At 34.1% G+C, this 21,012-nt stretch overlaps 1 protein-coding gene across 1 annotated transcript; it reads right to left on the reverse strand.

The window, feature by feature from the left end:
- Window positions 1–213: 213 nt before the first annotated feature.
- LOC110930221 (protein DMR6-LIKE OXYGENASE 2) lies at window positions 214–1,501 on the reverse strand. The gene has a single exon (XM_022173471.2). The coding sequence runs from the start codon at window positions 1,466–1,468 to the stop codon at window positions 434–436; it is 1,035 nt and encodes a 344-aa protein (XP_022029163.1). The 5' UTR covers window positions 1,469–1,501; the 3' UTR covers window positions 214–433.
- Window positions 1,502–21,012: the final 19,511 nt, after the last annotated feature.

Below are 21,012 nucleotides of genomic sequence, written 5' to 3' on the forward strand. Positions count from 1 at the left end.
ATATTAAAAGTTTTTGCCTTAATTTCATGCTTTCCTTTTCATGAACTGTCAAAAGCTTCAGGTGTCAATGTGTAAAGTGACCCATGATTATACTTGGTATTTCAACTCCTTTTTATGATAAAAAGGGGAAAAAGGCATTTCAAATATGACATTCATTTCATGCTTCACAAACTAAATTCTTGATCAATCATCATATTAAATATTAATCTACTACCAGAAATATATTGAACTCAACAAAGCTTCAACTAACACAATATATAAAAACACTAAGCAACTTTATTTATATAATAGATAATAAAGTAAGATAAGTAACATAACTAAACCTACCCAACTAGATTATATAGAGACTGCAAATCATAAACTTATAGAAATAAACAAATGTATCCAAAGGTAGGATTTATTCAAAGTTGGGCAGACCGATGATCTTCAGTAATCAACTAGTCTTGAACATATCCAAACACTTCTCAAGCCCATTGTCCCAAAACTTCTCATAGTACTCCCCATAAGTAAACTGTCGATACACAGCAGGCTCATCATCAGTTACAACCTCGGGAGCAGGCCCGATAACCGCCTCAGGCGACGGACAGTAGAAAGTCGGTATAGATATCCGTTCTTTATCACAATTCACCACAGCTCGATGCAAAATACTCTTGTACTTATCATTACTCATCACCTGAACTTGATCACCAATGTTGATGATGAAAGTGTTTGGAACCGGATCAACCGCTACCCATTTACCATCTTTCAAGACCTGAAGACCAGGAACCTCATCTTGAAGAAGGATGGTGATGAAATTAGGATCAGTGTGTCCGGGTAACCCGTATGTTAAATCGGGTTGTGGGCATGGTGGGTAGTAGTTCAAGACCATATGCTGAGCATGCTTCCCTAACTGTGTGTTCATGTAGTCTTTATGAAGTCCTAAGCTTTCTGAAATGGCTGCAATAAGTTGGAGTGCTAAGTTTCTTGTACTCTGGCAATACTCCGCTACATGGGCCCGAAACGAGGCCGGATTGGTTGGCCATTCGTCGATGAAGTTATCGATCGGGTAGCAATGGAGTCGTAAGTAATCTCTCCAGTTTGCGACCTTTTCGGTTCGTATGTTGAAGCTGGTGGAGAGTCTAGTGGTCTTTGTGGGGTCATCTGAATAGTTTTTGAGTCGTTCTTGTTCGGGTAGGTTGAAGAAGTCTCGAGCGGTTTGCATCATGTTGGCTATGATGGATTCGGGTACGCCATGGTTTTTAACCTGGAAGAAGCCGTGATCAGCGCAAGCTTGACCGATTTGTTTGATCACGTTAGCGTGATTGGGGCCGTTGAGATCTTTGAGGTCAATGAGAGGGATGGAGTCGCGAACAACATTTTGGAAATTGGGACGTTGGGTGATGGGTCGGATGTAGTTTGAAGGGACTTGGTCGATTTTATCGGTGGATACGAGGTCGCTAACTAGTAATCTTTTTGAGGTGGTAGCCATTGTTGATGGAGAGGTGTGGGTACAAATGAGAACGGAGGATTGTATATATAGAGGTGTAAAATGTAATGTATTTACTCTTGAAAATTTATTAGATGCAGTTGAAGAAAGAAGCCGTGTTATGTACAGTCTAATTTTGGATTTTTTTTATAAAGTTAAATTATTGATCACAAGTTAATGGTGGTCTATAAATGCCTTTTAATTTAAAATGATATATTTGTATTAAATTTTGTTATGTGTGCATGTGAAACGTGGCATCTATGGTAAATGGATGTCGACGTGGTGTGTGTGGGTGAGGAAAGCCTACCCGAATTTAAGGTTACGTCGGTGGATGTCGACATCTTATCTCAGCATGCATGTCTTGTGAAAAGGGGCTAAAAGGATTGTCTTCCATTATTTCCTTATCCCTATATTGCATTTCTGTATCTTTTTTCAGTTTATCTCTCTAAATATCTATGTATGTATAGAGACGGAGAGAATAAATGTGTGAATATCAACTCCTAAAGAATTTTAACGTGTCATTTTAAAATTGTTTTAGGGGACTCATCAATTTATTAAATGACTATATGATAGATACAAAAACATGGTCGGCATATTTAAGACCAGAAACTTTCGGGATGGGTAATAAGATAGGTATTTAAGTATGATATTAATAAAAAAAATTAAAGGTCAAGATGCAAGTATGACATTAGACTATGGGGTGTGAAGGAGTGTAGTGTTCAAATGATGCTTCGTCACGTAGGCGTCCATGTAAGCGGGTGTGAGAATGAACCTGAAAGGAATGGGCCTCAATATATTACATTACATTACATTACATTACATTACATTACATTACATTACATTACATTACATTACAGTGTATAACAAAAACGAAATGGATGAATAGGAAATATGATATCTTTTATTTAATTTTTCGTTAAGTTTTCAATTTTTATTACTTTATTTATAATAATAATAACTAGAAAATTCAAATCCTCAATAATAAATAATAGTTAAAAGTTAAATACTGAATCAAGAACATGTAGTTATAAAATAAAATTCTGTAAATGCCCGCGCCGGCTACATTATTTGTTACCCCAGCAACATGTCCTTAGCTACATGTTGTGATCTGGTTAAATATTCTACTGTAAACAATGTAACAGCTGCTGATCCAACAATCTCCCTATACAACAGATGATACGAGAACCCTTCTTTATTACTGATTTTTATTTCTCATCAACATCTCCCTGATTTGTCCTTTGAATTGTAGTTCAAAGTCCAGGGAGAACATGTCTTCTTCATCATCCCTCTCAAGTTCAAGGTCCAACAAATCTTGGAGATCGTATGCATTCAGATTATATGCACTATCCTTTTTAATCTCTTCAACACTACCATCTGATCTGACCAAAGTCAATACTTGGGTTTTTGAGCATGACTTCCACTTTACTATTTTTGTTTCAGTTGGTTTTCTTGGGCAAAGAATTATTGAAGATGAGTTTGGTGATTGTGGCCTGCTAACTAAATTTGCAATTGATTCAGACAAATCAGATGATGAGAGAAGGTTTTTCGAAGTACCGATTTTTGGAGACAGAGCAGCAGTTGTAGGATAGATTGAGTTTTGAAAAACATTTGAATGTTCAGCTCTAACTTCTTCCAGCTTTTTGTAGGACTCAACTATCTTCAGTTTAGACCATCTGACAATGGATTTAACTGGACCATAATCAGCAGCCACAAGCTCTGCTCTCATTCTTTTAAACTTCAATACCTCATCTGAATCCACTGTTTTGAATTTCTTCCAATTAGGTTGAGTTGGCTTTACCAGAGGACCATTGTTCATTTTCGTGATTCTATCGATATGAGTTTTTCTCTTACGTGTGGAGATGATTTCTGGTGAAGGAGAATGTTTTGGTAGTGAAGATGAATGTATGGGAAATCTTTGTGACGTTGGAGATGGTTGGAATGTGGTTGGTGTAGTGAAAATGATCATGGCAGATGTTTGAGAAACTTCTGCTGAAACAACTGGTGTCTCAGCAGCTATTTGGTAAACATCTGCTGATACTTTTGTGTTCCCAACATCTATTGACAAAATGGGTGATGATGGTGTAGAAGGTATTTTCTCCTTCTTTTGTAATGGTTTTTTTGGAGAAGGTTGGGATTTAGGTTGAGCAGGCAATACAATTTCTGTAGGATTAGCTTTTGAATCTGGTGGCAACTTTCTCAATGAATCTTTCTTCCCCTTTTTGGCATCATTATCATCATCATCATCATCATCTTTCTCAAATATTGATGTAGAGGTGGAGCCAGTAAGTTCCAACAGATGTTCCTTAATGTTCATAATGTCTGCTTGTGTGTCTTTATACCTGGCATCAACCAAATTTCTGATAAATTCCAAACTGAAATTGCGATTACTTTCAGCTAAATTCCTCTGAGCTTGAAGGATGGGTTGCATAGAATTCCAAAGCTCATTGGCAATTTCCTGTCTGGTAGGTTGACTTTTAAAAAGCTCTATCATCTGCTTAATCAATTCTTTCATTTCAGCAACATCTGTTTCAATGGTAGACACTTTAACCGTCAAATCCTTATAACTTAATTCATCACCTACTTTAATAGGATCATCTGAATTCCCACCTGTAGTGGTTGTATTGGTTTTGATAATAGGAGAAGTCTCCATATCATCAGTTTTTCTTCGTTCTGGGGAGTTCCCACTGAAGCAGAGATTACAGTTGTAACCTCATCAGTAGTTGCCTTCAAAGGAGTCTTAATGATGTAACCATTGTCCAACTGATCACCAATGGGTTCAACAGTTGTAGTGGCTGCTCCACTTGAACTACCACCAAGAGTTTTGTAATACTCAATGGGGATAACCTCCTCAACTGTTTGTAGGATAGGAGATTGAATTGGTTCAGACACGGTCATTTATTGCGATCTACTCTCAGTAATGTGTGCATTAGAGGAACTGTTTTCTTTCTAAAATTCAATTGCTTCAAACAGAGGTAATATTGTTGATGGAACTTGAGCCGAGGGTTGTAGTGTAGAAAGAGTGATTGCCCTGGGAGAAGGACTTTTAAACATACTTTCATATGAAAGGTCTACTTCATGTTGTGGTGTCCCTGTACTTATAACATGATCCTTTTGTGACAATACATGAGGAGTTTGGATGGGTTGAGATCTTTCCAACAACTCTGAAGAAGTAGCAGCAGTGGTTTCAAGTGACATTTGTGTTGTCACTGCATTAACCTCTGGGATCTCATCTTCCAGATGAACCTTTTTATTTTGTTTAGTTTTGATGGACTTTTTGGATGTGACAGCTTTCTTTTTGCGTTTTCCTGGTGTGTGTTTCACAACACGGGTTGTGGTGTCATGATCACCAGGAGCAGTTCGCTCAACAACAGAAGTTTGAGCAACTGATGCGGACGCATCTAAAACAGGCTCATCTCCCTTTGTTTCAGTTGTTGAAACTTTTGGCTCTTTATCCATAAGTTTAGTAAAAGTTTTACTTGTAAGACTACTTATTTGAAAAGCTACACCTTGTTCAAAATCTGTTTGTGACACTTGTTTTCGTAGGTAGTAGCTTAGAAGTCTTGGATACAACAGAAAAGCATTACTACGAACAGCTTTTTTCAAATTTTTCACATTTTTCACATTATTCAACAAATCAGAAAACAGAGCTTGTGATAAATTGTAATCAGATTTTGTTAAAATAGCATAACCGAAATACTGAATGTTCAAAGGTATCTCATTAAATGTGGTGGTCTTGGCTGAGAGACAAATTAAAAGAGTATGAAACAAAAATTTCATTGGCGGAGGGAAGTTTCGTTTGTAGATAGTAACTTCCTTTAATTGTGCATCATACCCACTTTCAATGAACTATGTATGAAGTTCAAGTTTTTCAAAGTTGTTCTTACCTCCCAAGTCGTTCAATGCAAATGTAGTGGAAATTGTAAAGGGAGAAATTCGTACCACACTTTCCCCGACCTTAGATGTGATGGCAACTGGATTATTATCTTCAGCCTCTATTTCAGCATTAAACCAAAATTGTCGGAGTGTTTCTTTATGAACCGGAGCATCGGCAGTAAGAATTGATTTGTATTTCGATGATGTTAAAAGGTCAATTATTGAGTGATAGCTAGTATTTTTGCTGGTTTTCTCGAAGATGGGGATGTAGTTGTGAGGGTTTTTGATGTTCAAAGACATGATCGGAAAAGAAGGTGATTTGGAGATGAAACAGAGTTTAAATTGGAGCGTTTTTTAATATGTTGGAAACTGTTTTTGAGAATTTTGAATTCGAGACTGCAGTGGTAGAACCTCGATTTAGGGATGAAACAGCTTTTATATAGAAAGAAGAAGTGAATGCTGACGTGGCAGTAGTTACAAATATTTAATGGCTAAGATATGTCCATGTCAGAACCTCTCTTGCGACAACCGATGATAGTTGTTTGGAAACCTCTGTTGGTCATGGGGAACAGTGTGAGTCAAACAGTCGTTAGATAAACAGAAGTTATGAGAACAGATGATAACTTTCAGCAGGTTTTTTTTCAATCGGTGTAACTCAACATTCGTAAGTCTAACATCTGTTATTAGCCCAACCACTGTTAGTATCAAATCCTCTGTTAAGCATTTTAAGATTGAATATCATCTGTTGTTTGTTAACATCTGTTGACCCATGGCAGAACTTTGCATCTTCAGACATTTATTCATCAGCAGATGCTCTCTTTTGTCAGACTTTAGCTACAACACACCTTTTATAACACAAAATATACGGTAAATTCTTCCAAAAAACTGTTGTTGATAAACAAAATTATATAATAATACTTATACCAGACGCTATATAATAATACTTATTCATCATTAGCCCAACCACTTTTAGTATCAAATCCTCTGTTATGCATTTTAAAATTGGATATCATCTGTTGTTAGTTAACATCTGTTGACCCATAGGAGAACTTTGCATCTTCAGACATTTATTCATCAGCAGATGCTCTCTTTTGTCAGACTTTAGCTACAACACACCTTTTATAACACAAAATATACGGTTAATTCTTCCAAAAAACTGTTGTTAATAAACAAAAATTATATAATACTTATACCAGACGCTATATAATAATACTTATTCATCATTAGCCCAACCACCGTTAGTATCAAATCCTCTGTTATGCATTTTAAGATTGAATATCATCTGTTGTTCGTTAACATCTGTTGACCCATAGCAGAACTTTGCATCTTCAGACATTTATTCATCAGTAGATACTCTCTTTTGACAGACTTTAGCTACAACACACCTTTTATAACACAAAATATACCGTAAATTCTTCCAAAAAACTGTTGTTGCTAAACAAAATTATATAATAATACTTATACTAGACGCTATATAATAATACTTATTCATCATTAGCCCAACCACTGTTAGTATCAAATCCTCTGTTATGCATTTTAAGATTGTATATCATCTGTTGTTCGTTAACATCTGTTGTCCCATTGGAGAACTTTGCATCTTCAGACATTTATTCATCAGCAGATGCTCTCTTTTGTCAGACTTTAGCTACAATACACCTTTTATAACACAAAATATACCGTAAATTCTTCCAAAAAAACTGTTGTTGATAAACAAAATTATATAATAATACTTATACCAGACGCTATATAATAATACTTATTCATCATTAGCCCAACCACTGTTAGTATCAAATCCTTTGTTATGCATTTTAAGATTGAATATCATCTGTTGTTCATTAACATCTGTTGACCCATAGCAGACCTTTGCATCTTCAGACATTTATTCATCAGCAGATGCTCTCTTTTGTTAGACTTTAGCTACAACACACATTTTATAACACTAAAATATACCGTAAATTTTTCCAAAAAACTGTTATTAATAAACAAAATTATATAATAATAATACTTATAGCAGACGTTATATAATAATACTTATTCATCATTAGCCCAACCATTGTTAGTATCAACAGTCGGTAGAATACACAGTTATTTCATCATCAGCAGATGTTCTCTTTTGCCAAACTTTAACTACAACAGACCTTTTATAACTCGAAGTATTGACTCTCTGTAATTTGCAGGAGCACAGATTATTCAAAAAAATGCTATCAATTATCAAATTCTAAACATTTGTTTTATCTTTCCACTCATCTATTCACCATCAAACCAACCCTTGATACTATTAAACCTCTGTTGACTTACCAAACAGATGTTCAAACACAATTCAATATCAACATAATCTAAATCTTACTCAAACACTAAATAAGTAAAAACAAAACACAACATAGATTCTTAAAATTAAAATGTATTCATCATTTATTCATGACATTAAAACTAAAACTCCAATAATTACATCACATACTGAACAACATTAAATGTCAAATCTAACAATAACAGCAAGAATTAAGAAACTTTAGCTTCAACTCCATCGATTGCTGAACCTCTCGATGTATGTCCCTCATCGCCATGAACTCCACGTCTCTATTACCGCACTCTATATTACTGACAACACAAAGCTCACAAACGGAAGTTGAAGGCATCCGCATAAGATCTCTGGAAACCTGCTCTCTAGTGAATAGGCCAACTTGCAATCCATCGAAACATCTCTTCAACTCTTGAAGAGTAGCCCTATCTTCATACACCTGTTCCTCGATTTGCCTGACAAAATGCTGCTTTAAATCATCTGATTTTGCATTTGTGAATGACGCCATTTGAATAAACTATATTAGTCGACTTTCCTGAAAGTATGATATCTTCGTAGGAAAACGTGATGAAAAACAGGTGAAGTGACTATGAGTTTATATACTGAAATTTGGTATTATGAAAACGTGTACATTTAATATAAACATATTAATGTATATTTCAAAACTACAATCTTTTAATGCAAAAACCTTTTCAAACCCCAACTTTTATGGGAAAACTGTAAAATTAAATACCAAGAAACCCAAGGGACAAAATTTCGAAGTTCAAAGAACAAAAGTAGATTATCAAAATTACAATTAACCTCTTGATTTACCATGTAGACGCGTTTTTAAACTCTATAAAACCCCGATGATTACTTTTGATTCAAAACATCAACAAATTGTTCTACAAATCACTTTCTGTCAAAAATTGTTCCAAATCAGAAAACCAACAAAAAAACTACATGGCAAACTTCAGCTTCTACCACTGATCAGACACCGGCAATGTTAAAACACAGTTCTCCATGTGGTCACTCAAAGAACAAAGAACAGACGAAGAACTAAATAGGAAAGTCGACATAATAAATGACACTAATTACAACAAAACCTGGAACAACATAGCATTGTTCGATGAAGTCCTCCACTCTCCTCCATCAGAGTTCCAGAAGAATGCAGAAGAGTTTCTGACACAACTTCTAAAACAGGATCAGAAAATCTGCAACATGCTAACTGACCTGAAAATCAAAAGAAAACATGAAATCACATGGAGAAAGGCCAGAGTCTACGAAATCCTAGCAAGTGTTAACTCTAACGTGTAAAACTTTATAAATATTTCTTTAAATTTGTATTTTTCTATGTAGTTGTTTCATTCTAATAATATAAACATGCATCTTAATATTCTAAAATGTCAGTGTCTATAAAAACTCTCAACATCATCAACATAGTTAATCAAAATAAGAAACAAACCTAACATCCAAAGGTCTCTTCTCAACTGTTGTAGTACATCTGACTTTTCACGATATTGCACGAATCTATCCTTTCTATAAAAGGAGAAAATCTTCCTGACGCAAGAAAACCTGACTTTCGATTTAACGAAAATCGAACAATGCAACTCTCCCATCAAAGAAGATAGCACATGCAACTTTTCACGATGTTGCAACAATGATACTGCAACATCGATATTGAAAGGCTGATGTGTGATGGGAAGCTTCATTGAAACGACGATGTTGGAACAATGATACTGGAACGATAACATGTAAACATAATCAACAAACATTCGAACAAAGAAGTGTAATCGGAGATTAGCGGTTGAATCACGAGAAAGATGCATTTGAGAGGGAGAGATACGATCACAGATGTGAGCGGGAGAGATTTGAATGTGGAGCCAGATTATTAACCCTTATTTATAGGATTAGAATATAGGTTTGAATTTTGAATTTTGAATTTTGAATGTGTAGCCAGAATTTTGAATCTCAACAGATGTTTATTGGGAATTGATGTTTGATTATAAAATGTTGAGAGCAGATGTTTAAACAAAAGTTTAAATGTTATTTGATATGGGCAGACCTTTGCCTCAACAGACCTTTGCATCTTAAATGTGGGCCAACTTTGAATTTTAAAGTCTTTTAATATTAGGCATTATAATGTAATAATGACATAAGAAAAGCCTTGTTGGACATGCTCTACTGTTGACACATCAACTTTTTTTATGCCATTGAGATTTCTCCTTTTATAGAAAGTATAGATAGAGATGTTATGTTATGTTGTATTGTATTGTATTGTATTGTATTGTATTGTATTGTATTGTATTGTATTGTATTGTATTGTATTGTATTGTATTGTATTGTATTGTATTGTATTGTATTGTATTGTATTGTATTGTATTGTATTGTATTGTATTGTATTGTATTGTATTGTATTGTATGTATTGTATTGTATTGTATTGTATTGTATTGTATTGTATTGTATTGTATTGTATTGTATTGTATTGTATTGTATTGTATTGTATTGTATTGTATTGTATTGTATTGTATTGTATTGTATTGTATTGTATTGTATTGTATTGTATTGTATTGTATTGTATTGTATTGTATTGTATTGTATTGTATTGTATTGTATTGTATTGTATTGTATTGTATTGTATTGTATTGTATTGTATTGTATTGTATTGTATTGTATTGTATTGTATTGTATTGTATTGTATTGTATTGTATTGTATTGTATTGTATTGTATTGTATTGTATTGTATTGTATTGTATTGTATTGTATTGTATTGTATTGTATTGTATTGTATTGTATTGTATTGTATTGTATTGTATTGTATTGTATTGTATTGTATTGTATTGTATTGTATTGTATTGTATTGTATTGTATTGTATTGTATTGTATTGTATTGTATTGTATTGTATTGTATTGTATTGTATTGTATTGTATTGTATTGTATTGTATTGTATTGTATTGTATTGTATTGTATTGTATTGTATTGTATTGTATTGTATTGTATTGTATTCTATTGTATTGTATTGTATTCTATTGTATTGTATTGTATTGTATTGTATTATATTACATTACATTACATTACATTACATTATATTACATTGTATTATATTGTATTATATTATATTACATTACATTACATTACATTACATTACATTACATTACATTACATTACATTATATTATATTATAAATAGGTTAGAACCCCGTGTAGTACACGTGTTGAATAAATGTAATTGTATAGTATATACTAAATAATAAAACAATATATCTCTTTAAAAACCTCATTTATCACGAGTTGAATATATGTAATTTTATATATTAAATAATAAAAAAAGTTATATTTTCAAGAATCTCGTGTATTGTACAGGTTGAACAAATGTAATTTTTTATCCCAAATAATAAAACAAGTTATATCTCTAAAAACCTCGTGTATTACACAAGTTAAATAAGTGTAAGGGGCTGTTTGGCAACATCTGAATGGTTAAGTGCTGAACCAGTAAGAGGTCTGAACCATTAAGTGCTAAACCAGTAAGAGGTCTGAACTATTAAGAGCCTGTATAATGCTTTAACCGTTCAGAGACAAATGTCTGACCAATTCAGATTAGTGGTCTTAACCATTCAGACTTTGTATAAATCTTAACCATTCAGAGGCAAATGTCTAAACCATTCAGACATCTGCTCATGAAACAAACAGTCTAAACCATTAAGTGCTGAACCAGTAAGAGGTCTGAACCATTAAGAGCTTCATTAAGAGGTAAACAAACAACCCCTAATATTGTATACTAATGATAATAAAAATAATAAAAAAGTTATGTTTTCAAGAATCCCGTGTATTATACGGGTTGAATAAATGTAATTTTATATCCCAAATAATAAAAAAAGTAATATCTATAAAAACCTTATGTATTACACGAGTTGAATAAATGTAATTTTGTATACTAAATGATCATAAATTTATATTTCTCTAAAAACTTCATGTATTACACAGGTTGAATAAGTGTAATATTGTATACTAATGATAATAAATAATAAAAAGGTTATATCTTCAAGAATCTCGTGTATTATACGGGTTGAATAAATGTAATTTTATATCCCAAATAATAAAAAAAAGTTATATCTATAAAAACTTTGTGTATTACACGGGTTGAATAAATGTAATTTTGTATACTAATTGATAATGAATTTATATTTATAAAAAAACGTTATATGTTTCATGGGTTGAATAAATCTAATTTTAAATACCAAATAATAATGAAAGTTGTATTTTTAAAAATCTCATGTATTACACGGGTAAATAAATGTATTTTTGTATGGTAATAATAAAAAAAAAGTTATAACTTAAAAAAACCCTGTGTATTATAGGCTAAATAAATGTAATTTTGTATAGAAAATAATAAAAAAAACATATATATTTATATAATTCGAATTTGAATATGTTATTGGATTTGGTTCGAAAATCATAAATTTGTTTCAGTTTAATTCGAATTGATTACAACCCCAATGTGAAATATCAAAATAAAATTAAATTATTCGCTAATATCTTAAATTAAGAATTTAAATTTCAAAATAATATTTTATTAGAAAAACAGAAGGATTCTATCCGACATTTAAAGTATGATAATATTTAATATTAATTTATTATTTATTTAATTAATATAAGATATGTATGCAAAAAAGACAGGAAAATAAAAATTAGAGGTCTTCATTGAATGACACGTATCACATATTGGTTTCTTTTATTATATAGTATAGATTATTAATAAAAAAAGTTATGTATATAAAAAATACTCATGTATTACTCGAATTGAATAAACACGTGTATTACACCAACATAACTATCAAATAATAACTCACATACTTTTATTATATTTGAATATGTTTATTATTTCTATAAATTTCATTATTCATCAAAAACTTTTGACTTTTTTATTATCGAAATTTTTATCACTATATATATTTATTTATTATTTTGATGGTACTCCATTGATTTTTATATATATTAACAGTTAACAATATCTAAAAGTTTGTTGTTGCATTTTATAAAAATTGTTTTTATCTGTATAAGAAATCAATTATTAAATTAAATTTCAGATTATCAAAACAAAAACAAAAGAGATAAGATTTTGTTAAATTGATATCAACATAAAACGTTTAAAAATTTGTGGTTGTATTTTATAAGAATTGTTTTCATCTGTATAAGAAATCAACTATTAAATTTCAGATTATCAAAACAAAAACAAAAGAGATAAATAGATTTATTTAAATTGATGTTTATTATTATTATTTATTTAATAGAGAGAGAAATACGAAATAAGGATAAGGAGGCATTAGAGGGTGACACGTGTCAAAAAAGGATTTTCATTTATTAATATAGAAAGATTATATTATATTATATTATATTATATTATATTATATTATATTATATTATATTATATTATAATTATATTATGTTATATTATAATCATATTATAATGTATAACAAAATGAATGAATAGGAAATTTGATATCTTTTATTTAATTTTTTGTTAAGTTTTCAATTTTTTATTACTTTATTTATAATATTAATAATTAAGTTTGAGTATGTTTTTTTCTATTATACTTTTGAAATTACGATCTTATATAAAATTTAGAGTATGTCGTGTCGCGTGCCTAACTTTATCTATGTCTCAAAGATAATATTTTTTTTTCGAAAACGGGTGGTTAATATTAATGTATAAGTACTCAAAACACAAACGTACATGTTATCAAAACTAACTCACATTTAATTTTGTGTTTTATAAATAGGCGTCGTTTACAAGTTTTGTTATTCCAATAATATAATGTAATGCTTGTTAGTATTCGGATACATTGTTACGATATACTTATTTTTATCTATATTTTGATAAAAATTTTGTTCAAAATCTTACGGGTTAAATATAATTGTTTTTTTACCAAACATCAAAAGATTTTAATTATTTTTTATAATAAATTTATATACGTCACGTTTTTAGATGATTTTAAATTACGATTTTTTAAAATTGTTTAAGCAAATATTAAATGATATAAAATATCTGGATACGTTACGGGTTACGTGATTTTAAATTTGATCGTTTTTAAAACGAAGAGCTAACTTTTCCATGATTTCTTAATATACCGGCATGACGTGCTTTTATCTGTATTTTGATGTGCAAAATCGAGCCGCCACATCTTACCACTGCACCTTAGGTCATGAGGTACGTCTTAACCCTTCTTAACTTTATATAAGCGTCACATCACTCGTTTTTTCCTTTCTTATTCCATCTTATCATAAGGAAATGGTTTAACTTTGTTAACTCAATCTCATCCACCATTTTTTTAATTGTTATAATATTAAATATTTAAATTAAATAAAATTTAAATAATAATACAATTTCGTTAACTTATTAGCTAAATTAAAGATTGATAATAAATAACATTAATTTCTTATTCTTTTTTTGTCAAGGTTAACATGTTAACCAAAAGAGGTTTTAACACCCCTTAACATGGGAATGAAGTGGTTTGAAAGACATTTTAACTTGCCATGTTATTTTTAACACCAATGAAGTTAGATTATATCCGTAGGCCTTAGCACCGCAACTAGGGCTGCAAACGAACACGAACAAGACCTTGTTCATGTTTGTTTGTTAAGAAATATATGTGTTTGCGAACTGTTCACAAACACTTATCGAACAATATTTTATGTTCGTGTTCGTTTGTTAAGGAAATGAACTTGTTCGTGTTCGTTTGTGTTTATTTGTTAATTTTAGACAACGGACAAAAACGAAGTTGACGAACACAAACGAGCACAAAATAATGTTCATGAACATAAATAGAAATAAATGAACACAAACAATCGTTAATAAACAGAATATATAACACATTGACACTTATTAGATATTTAGTTTGTCGGAATTTTGAAGTATTTAAATAAATACAATAATTAAAAATACTAATGAATTATCGATCACAAACGAACACGTTACCGAACGTTCACGAACATAAACGAACGAACACGACCTCTGTTCATGTTTGTTCATTTAACTAAACGAACGAAATTTCTTGTTCGTGTTCGTTTGTTTAATAAACGAACAAACACAAACAAACTTCCCGCCGAACGGTTCACGAACTGTTAGCCGAACGTTTGGTTCGTTTGCAGCCCTAACCGCAACGCATAAGGCCTCTACTATTAAATATTGCATAAGGCCTCTACTATTAAATATTCATATTTTAATACTTTTCGTCGTTCAAAAAATAAAATATGTTAACTGAATATAGACAACACAATTTAAAAATTAACTGAAATATGGACAATACAATTGAAAAAGGGTCATGCTATTCCCACACGCAGAAAATTATTTTCACACCCCTAAGCGTCGCGCTATGGCCATAGCGGGGCGCTTAGGTCGACAAAAGGTGATTTGACTGACATAAGTTGCAGAGACATAAAGGTGATACGAGGTTGCAGGTGTCTCGTGAACCCTAAGCGCCGCGCTATGGCCAAAGCGCGGTGCTTCGACCCCAAATTTTCACTTTAAAAACCTGCTCAGACACAGCATTCAGCATTCGATGATTTTGTTGTTTGTCGATTTTCTTTGCTCTATTAGTTACATGTCTTGAAAAAACGATGTCGTGGTTAAGCAACTATCTTTTCGGTCAATATTTTAACGAGTCAGTTGTTCCTGATTCTTACGAGGGGACCGCTATTTCTGACTCGTATGAGAAACCGGTCTCGTCCAACTTGAGGGAGGCAGAGGTTGTATCTGGCATTCGTTATCGTGATAACACGGTGAAGCTGGATTTGAATACCCCTGTGGAGGACCCTTACAACAACTTGAGGGAGGCAGAGGTTGTATCTAGCATTCGTTACGCACAACAAGGTTATTCGAATTTCGGTTACGGTGGCGAGTACAGCTTTGTACAGCAGGAGTGTTATCCAAACCACAGTTACGGTTGTCAACAGAGCTTACAAGGTTATTCGAATTTCGGTTACGGTGGCGAGCACAGCTTTGTACAGCAGGAGTGTTATCCAAACCACAGTTACGGTTGTGAACAGAGCTTTGAACATCAAGTCTATTCGAACCTCTGTGACGATGGTGAGCCGGAGGATGTGTCTGTTGACGAGGAAGGCTGTTACCCGGTTACATTTTCGTTTGATACAACGCAGACCTTTTCGTCACGTAAAGAGTTGGTGCGTTGGGTACAAGACACGGAAAAAGACAATGGTTACCTCATTGTGATTAAGAGGTCGAATAAAAGAGGAGAGAATTACAAGATTTGGTTTCAATGTACTTTTGGTGGGGAGCATAAGAGTATAGCTACACAGAGGAAAACGGGTAGCAAGAAAATAGGTTGCCCGTTCGAGATGATCGGGTTTTCGGAATCATCCGGAAGTGTTTGGAGGATCGAGGTGATGAAGGCGAAGCATAACCACACTCCTATTGAAAACTTCGAGGGTCACGCGTATGCGAGAAGGCTTTCTTCGGAGGATAAAAAACTGGTTAAGGAGCTGGCAGAGCAAGCTATTCCCAACCAAAGTATCTGGCGAACGCTGACAAAAAACAACCCGGATAGAAAGCTTATTCCGAAAGATATACACAACGTTGTTCAGAAGATCAACGCCGAAAAGATTATACTTATTACATGCGCACGAATGAGATATCGAACAAAGTTGAAGATGTCTTCTTTGTTCACAAAAAATCATTCACTATGTGGTGTGCCTTCCCGCATGTGCTAATGATTGACGCCACCTACAAAACAAACATGTACAACCTGCCATTTGTTCAGGTCGTAGGCATGACGTCGACAAACAAATCGTTACGGCTGCTTATGCGGTAATTTCCGCTGAGAAGTTAGAGAACTACCTATGGGTGTTGCAGAGGATCAAGTCTATGCTGGTAGGATGTATGGAACCGCGCGTGATTTTAACAGACAGGGATTTTGCGCTAATGAACGCGTGTGAACAAGTTTTTCCAAAAGCGCATAAGTATCTTTGTCGGTTCCATATTCAACAAAATATTAATAAGAACAGCAAGAGGAAATTCTCTGACAAGGAGTGGAAAGAATTCGTACGTACATTTTGGACATTGTGTGAGTCTACGACCAAGGAAATATACAGGTATAACTTGGAAAACCTTGAAGCACAGCTGAAAGAAGATGGCCGTGAACGTGGGTATTTCTTACATAATTATGTTCAAATTTTATATAATAACAAAAACTGACTATTTACGTTTTTTAATTTTAGAGGTTTTTGATTATTTGATGAAATCCTGGTTGGATCCGTACCGTGAAAAGTTTGTATCTTGCTGGATTAACAAAACTATCAACTTTCACCAAACTACGACCAACAGGGTTGAGGGCATGCATGCAACACTAAAAAGTCACTTTCCAAGTCATCGCAACACACTGGATAAACTTGTACTGTATGTTGATCATGTTGTTGATAGACAATACGCCGATATTAGAAGTAGCTTTGAAACAAGCCTCCGAAAAGTGATGAAGCACCACAAGGATCAGCCCATGCTTGCATATATTCTCAGAAAGGTTTCAATATATGCGATTGAGCTTTTGAGTATGGAACTAAAACGTAAGGAAGACGGGTTGAGAGCCTACGGTGCAAGCTGTGGTTGCCAACTTTTTACCAGTTATGGTTTGCCATGTGCCTGTCGTTTGGAAAAGATGAAAATAACGGTAACTAATATTTTTGACCTTTCTCGTTATGATTTTTGCCACCTAATTTGTTTTCATCCACAGGTCAGCAAATCCGGATCACACACATAGACGTGTTTTGGAAGAAGCTTGACTTCAAGCCTGCAAGGAATAACATAGAGGATATCGATGTAGACGCGGAATTTGAAAAATTGAAACAACAGATCGATCCAACATCCCCTCAAGTGAAAAGGAGCTTCTTTGAAAAGTTTCAGCAAATCCTCAATCCAGGGAACAATAACAAAAAACCTCCTGCTGTTCTGAAGAAAACTCGTGGTCGCCCAACATTGAAAACGCAGGAAGAAAGTGTAACGACTCACACAAAAATGTCCTAACACGCTATGTAATTGAAAACCCGGGCCCTGAAAACCCTACTGTGCATGGAAAATCAAGAAATCAAGAATTCTGGTCTTCAGGCGGGCCGCGTACGGGTAAGCCTAGGCTTACGCGGGCCGCGACAGCAAGGCAGATCTCCGGAGAAGCTTAAGGGACACGTGTTGTCCACGTGTCACAACCACCGATGACTCAGCAACCCTTAGCCGCCTTTTATGAACCTCGCGGGCCGCGTAAAAGTTAAGTGTGGGTTTACGCGGGCCGCGTGTAACACCTCAAATTTTTGTGTCCAATGATGTGTTAACACGTGTCATTTGTTTACACGTGGCATCTATAATAAATAAAGGACTAATTTTGACAAACCTTGAAAGTATATAAATTCGAGGGTTATAAATGTCAACAAGGGTAAATATACTGTATAGTATCCCTAAATAATGCTTAAACCTTCAAACGAATAAATTATAGATCGTACAAATATAAAACGCGGAAGAAAGTGAGAGATTACAAACTACAGGGGTTAACTGTGTCAACATGTTTAATAATACCTCTGAGTGACCCTTTAACGTTCCCAAGACTTTGTAACGGTATTATACCCTCACTAAAATAATATATATGAATTTCGCGAAGTTTCGATATGAAACGAGAAAGTTACGATCGTATTCGATGAAGAAGGGTTAAAAGCGTCAACAGTGAAAGTTAAGGCTTTCCAATATAATTAATAAATAAACCGGGGACTAAATAATGCGGGTAATTAACACGAGGCCCCTATCGGTAAATAACCGAGGGCCAAACCGCAAAGTTACCCCTTCAAAACCGAAAGGTCAGGCGAATCATTACGAAAGATTTCGTTATTAATGGCCAGATTCTGTAATAATTACAAAAAGATTTAAAAATTCAGAAAATATAACCTTAGGCGACCCGCGTAAGGTTTCAACATAAGTTGAGGCGGGCCGCGAGCCTCCTCTATTTCGCGTCTGATTTTTGAACTTTAGGCGACCCGCGTTAAAATGGCATGGAACTCCCATGCGGGCCGCGTAAAGTGCCCAGATGCAGAATTATAGTAACTACTTGGCTTTTGGAACTTGTGAACGATCAAACCACAAACAAAGAGGCATGGGCACCCTACAAATGACCCATATCACTTAGGGGACACCTACCATTACCTCTGGTCAGATGGTAGTGCTTGCAATGATCAACAAAGCTTGGCATTGGCTATAAATAGCATGCCTTAAGCATAACAATTCCACACCAAAAAAAACTTATATCTGATCATTCAGAGCTCTCTAGCTTTCCCTTCTGTTCTCTCATCAAAGAGTTAACTTCTGTAAGTCGTTCATACCATTTGGGTTCACGATTTCCATAGTTATAGCCTATAAAACGCAACCCGTCGTAACTAACGGTTGTCATTGCAATATCTTGCAAACTGTTTCAGTCTTAATGGACGAACCAAGTAGTTGAGTTGGTATTGATGTGGGGTATTTTTCAGTAGGATACCTTCCATAATGCCCGTAACGAGTTTTAGTTCATTATACGCCCCGTAGGGGTTTTCCGGTCATTTTAAAGACTTTTAAAGGGATTTCTGAGTTCTACAGGAAACCTGAGTTTCCCGATCAGTTTGATAAGTCCAAAATATCTTATTTATTATTTAAAATCAGTAGCAACTGGAATCGGGTCAAAAGACCTTGTAGAACTCATGTTTTGGCCGAAAAGGGCATATTCGGTATTTACCGAACCGTAGCCATAACCGCAGGTTATGAGCAGGTTAAAATTAATTAAAAATCTTTTAAAAATTCCAAAATATTATTTTAATACAGTGGGTAAAAGTTTTGGTGACGGAATCTTGGTTTAGGTAGGCGTTATGCTAATTGCGCCGTTTATTATAAAAGTTTCTTATAAATGCGCTATTTAGCATAACTCCCATTCTAGACCTCGGATTGGCGTGAAACTTTCGGGACATGCTTAGAATTTAGTAAGCAAGGTTATGGTCCCTTCACGTGTCCGAAATACTCGTTTTATTTTAAAAAGGACGTTACGGTCAACTTTTAAGTAATTAACGGAAATGCGTAAAAGACTCGGATAACAACGAACCGGTCACAGAGGGTCATACCATCATGTAACCTGGTCCTAAGAGAGTCCTAAGGCATATCTATATTGCACTAAAACGGGTCAGAACTGAAGTCAAAGCAAAAGTCAAACTTTTGCGACATTCGGTTCCGAACCGGGTCAATATAGCAAATGGCCGAATCAAACGAGCGTAAACAAGTTTATATACTTATTATCATGTTTTATGAGTGTCTAAACAGGTTGCATATCGTTTACATTACAGATTATGCAAGAATCACAAAAATAGCTTTCTGTTGACTTTTTAAGTACGCGTTTGACTCGACATTTGAACTAGTTAGAGTGGTGATCATGGGGAACCCTTTCAGAGGTTTATTACCCACATAAATACCAACACATAACCGCTTTTGATTCGACAAGCGACTGAGCCATTAAGGATTTATCTTGAAGTCAAACCGTAGTTACGACGGTTTGATTTTTAGCTATTAAACTAGGAAAAACTTAATCACAAAGGATTTGAATGACTTACAGAAGCTTGACACGAAATAGGATGCTAAGAGAAAGCTTTGAGAGCTCCAAGTATGATCAGAAGAGTGTGTTTGAGGTGTGGTGAACATATGCACACAATGTGTCTATTTATAGTGTTCAAATGGCTCTTAGATCATTACACAATAGCCTACAAGTGATCATGGATGAATGGCATGTGTCTCTAGGTGTTATGGGTCGAGTAGGGGGCGCCCATGCCTCTGGGAAACCCATCCTTAATTGTTTTACCGCTTTAAACAGCCAACAGCCAACTTTCTGTCGCTGGGCATCGCTTACGGACCGTATGGCTTAGGCCTTGCGGTCCGTAAGCCTGTGGCGGATCTCAGTTAATCATTCACTCCCTTACGGTCCGTAAGGCATGACCTTTATGGTCCGTAAGGTGTTAAGAAACAATCTTTTTAAATCTTTTTATAATGATTACTAAAATCTTTGGTAATTAATACCCTGACCTTTCGGGTTTGAAGGGGTAACTTTGCGATATGGCCCTCGGTTAATTATAATTAAGGACCTCGCGTTATTTACCCGTGTTATTAAGCCCCCGGATAGTTTACTTATTATCCGAAAAGCCTTAATTTATATAGTTGACGCTTTTAACCCCTCTCGTACGAATTTGGTCATAAGTTTCTCGTTTTAAAACGGAACTTCGCGGAATTTATATATTATATTTTAGTGAGCGTATTTTACTGTTACAAGGCTTCGGGTATGTCAAAGGGTCACTCAGAGGTATAATTAAACATGTTGACACAGTTAACCCCTC

This window comes from Helianthus annuus, chromosome 3 (assembly GCF_002127325.2).
Source record: "Helianthus annuus cultivar XRQ/B chromosome 3, HanXRQr2.0-SUNRISE, whole genome shotgun sequence".
Classification (NCBI taxonomy): domain Eukaryota; kingdom Viridiplantae; phylum Streptophyta; class Magnoliopsida; order Asterales; family Asteraceae; genus Helianthus; species Helianthus annuus.

Coding starts and splice junctions, on each gene's coding strand:
- LOC110930221 (XM_022173471.2), bottom strand. CDS start 1,468: ATGGCTACCACCTCAAAAAGATTACTAGTTAGCGACCTCGTATCCACC.